The 1,497-nt window shown below is 36.4% G+C and overlaps 1 protein-coding gene across 1 annotated transcript in view; it reads left to right on the top strand.

The window, feature by feature from the left end:
- The window catches only part of RPF1 (ribosome production factor 1 homolog), a gene marked incomplete at its 5' end in the record, with an annotated part of 5,296 nt that extends 4,053 nt beyond the window's left edge, over positions 1–1,243 (top strand). Inside the window, 3 exon segments of the mRNA XM_010168275.1 lie at positions 1–140; positions 223–349; positions 1,202–1,243. The exon segment at positions 1–140 is cut by the window's left edge and continues 1 nt beyond it. Of these exon segments, the coding sequence (XP_010166577.1) occupies positions 1–140; positions 223–349; positions 1,202–1,243 (309 nt within the window).
- Positions 1,244–1,497: the final 254 nt, after the last annotated feature.

Below are 1,497 nucleotides of genomic sequence, written 5' to 3' on the forward strand. Positions count from 1 at the left end.
CTGAATAATTTTACAACACGACTCGGCCATTCTGTTGGTCGCATGTTTGCTTCTCTCTTCCCACATGATCCTCAGTTCATTGGAAGACAAGTAGCTACATTTCACAACCAGCGAGACTACATCTTTTTCAGATTCCATAGGTAACATTTTCCGAGAAACTCCCAACTGAGAGAGTATGTTCTTGTAACTTTACTTCCTAATATTTTTTTTTCCTTCCCCAAGATATATCTTCAAGAGTGAAAAGAAGGTGGGGATCCAAGAACTTGGGCCACGTTTTACATTAAAGCTGAGGTCTCTTCAAAAAGGAACCTTTGATTCCAAATTTGGAGAATATGAATGGATTCATAAGGTATGTCTAAGTAATGATACTAGTCCTGCTTGGGAAGGGAGACAAAATCTGACATGAAATGTAACCACGAATCTTAGCCTAAAAAAGCAGTATAAATGCAGTTCTCAATACAGAAGTGCTTAACTGAAATATTTAGAGGTATATTTTGAGAAATATGCAAAGTAGAAGCATTCTGCTGTATGGCAAGTCAAAAATAAAAATAGCAAGGATGACAACTGTCAATATACCATGACCACTTATTTGCAGAATGTAATTTCTTTAACATACACAAATATGAGCAAATGTGAAAAATGCTTCCCTGGTATAAGCTATTATTGGAAGCCAAGTAAACTTGACTAGAGCTATTTTTATGCAAGGTGAGTGCAAGAATCATATTGTTAAAGTGATTGAGCAATTTACATAAACATCACTTCCTAATAGTGAACAGAATGTAACACTGACCTCCACACACCTTCAGGTGAAATATAAGTATTACTCTAGGCAGCAATAAATTACACTTCCAGTCATTTTTACCATGGACTTGCAGTTGATTGGCAAAACTTGGAACCGAGTATCCAAGCTATACCAGGAGGAAAATTTTAATACTCCTGGTGTAGTTCATGAAATGGGTAATCTTCTTTGTTTTAAAGACACTTCATGTACTGTCAGTAGATAGAGGACTGCTACATGTTCTTTAGTTCTAAATCAATAATCTTCTCCCTCGTTAATCTTGAAAAGCTGACTATGAAGATTCAACTACACTGTAACTGTGACACATTTCACTGCCTACCCTACTATAAACCGGAGTGGTCATCCTTATTTGTATCTTGTTGTATGAATTTGCTGGTTAATAACTTCTCTTTTAAATTTCAGCGCCGAGAAATGGACACAAGTAGAAGAAAATTTCACTTGTAAGGGACAGCTATCTGACAATTGCTGGTGACCAGAAATACAACTGCTTTGAACTACGGATTATCAAAGACTCCTAACGAATGATAATGATACTGAACAGTATCTGTCTGCAGAAAGACAAACTGCAAACATTGAAACTTTTCTACAGGAGCAGATCAAGTAGAAAGCATCTTTCTTCCTGTGTTTGTAGCTAAATCCAGCATAAGTGACACTTTTTTTCCAGTTTAGCAGGAAACATTATGGCAATGTCAGAGAAG

The sequence above is a fragment of the Antrostomus carolinensis genome, unplaced genomic scaffold (genome assembly GCF_000700745.2).
Source record: "Antrostomus carolinensis isolate BGI_N321 unplaced genomic scaffold, ASM70074v2 scaffold40555, whole genome shotgun sequence".
NCBI lineage: Eukaryota > Metazoa > Chordata > Aves > Caprimulgiformes > Caprimulgidae > Antrostomus > Antrostomus carolinensis.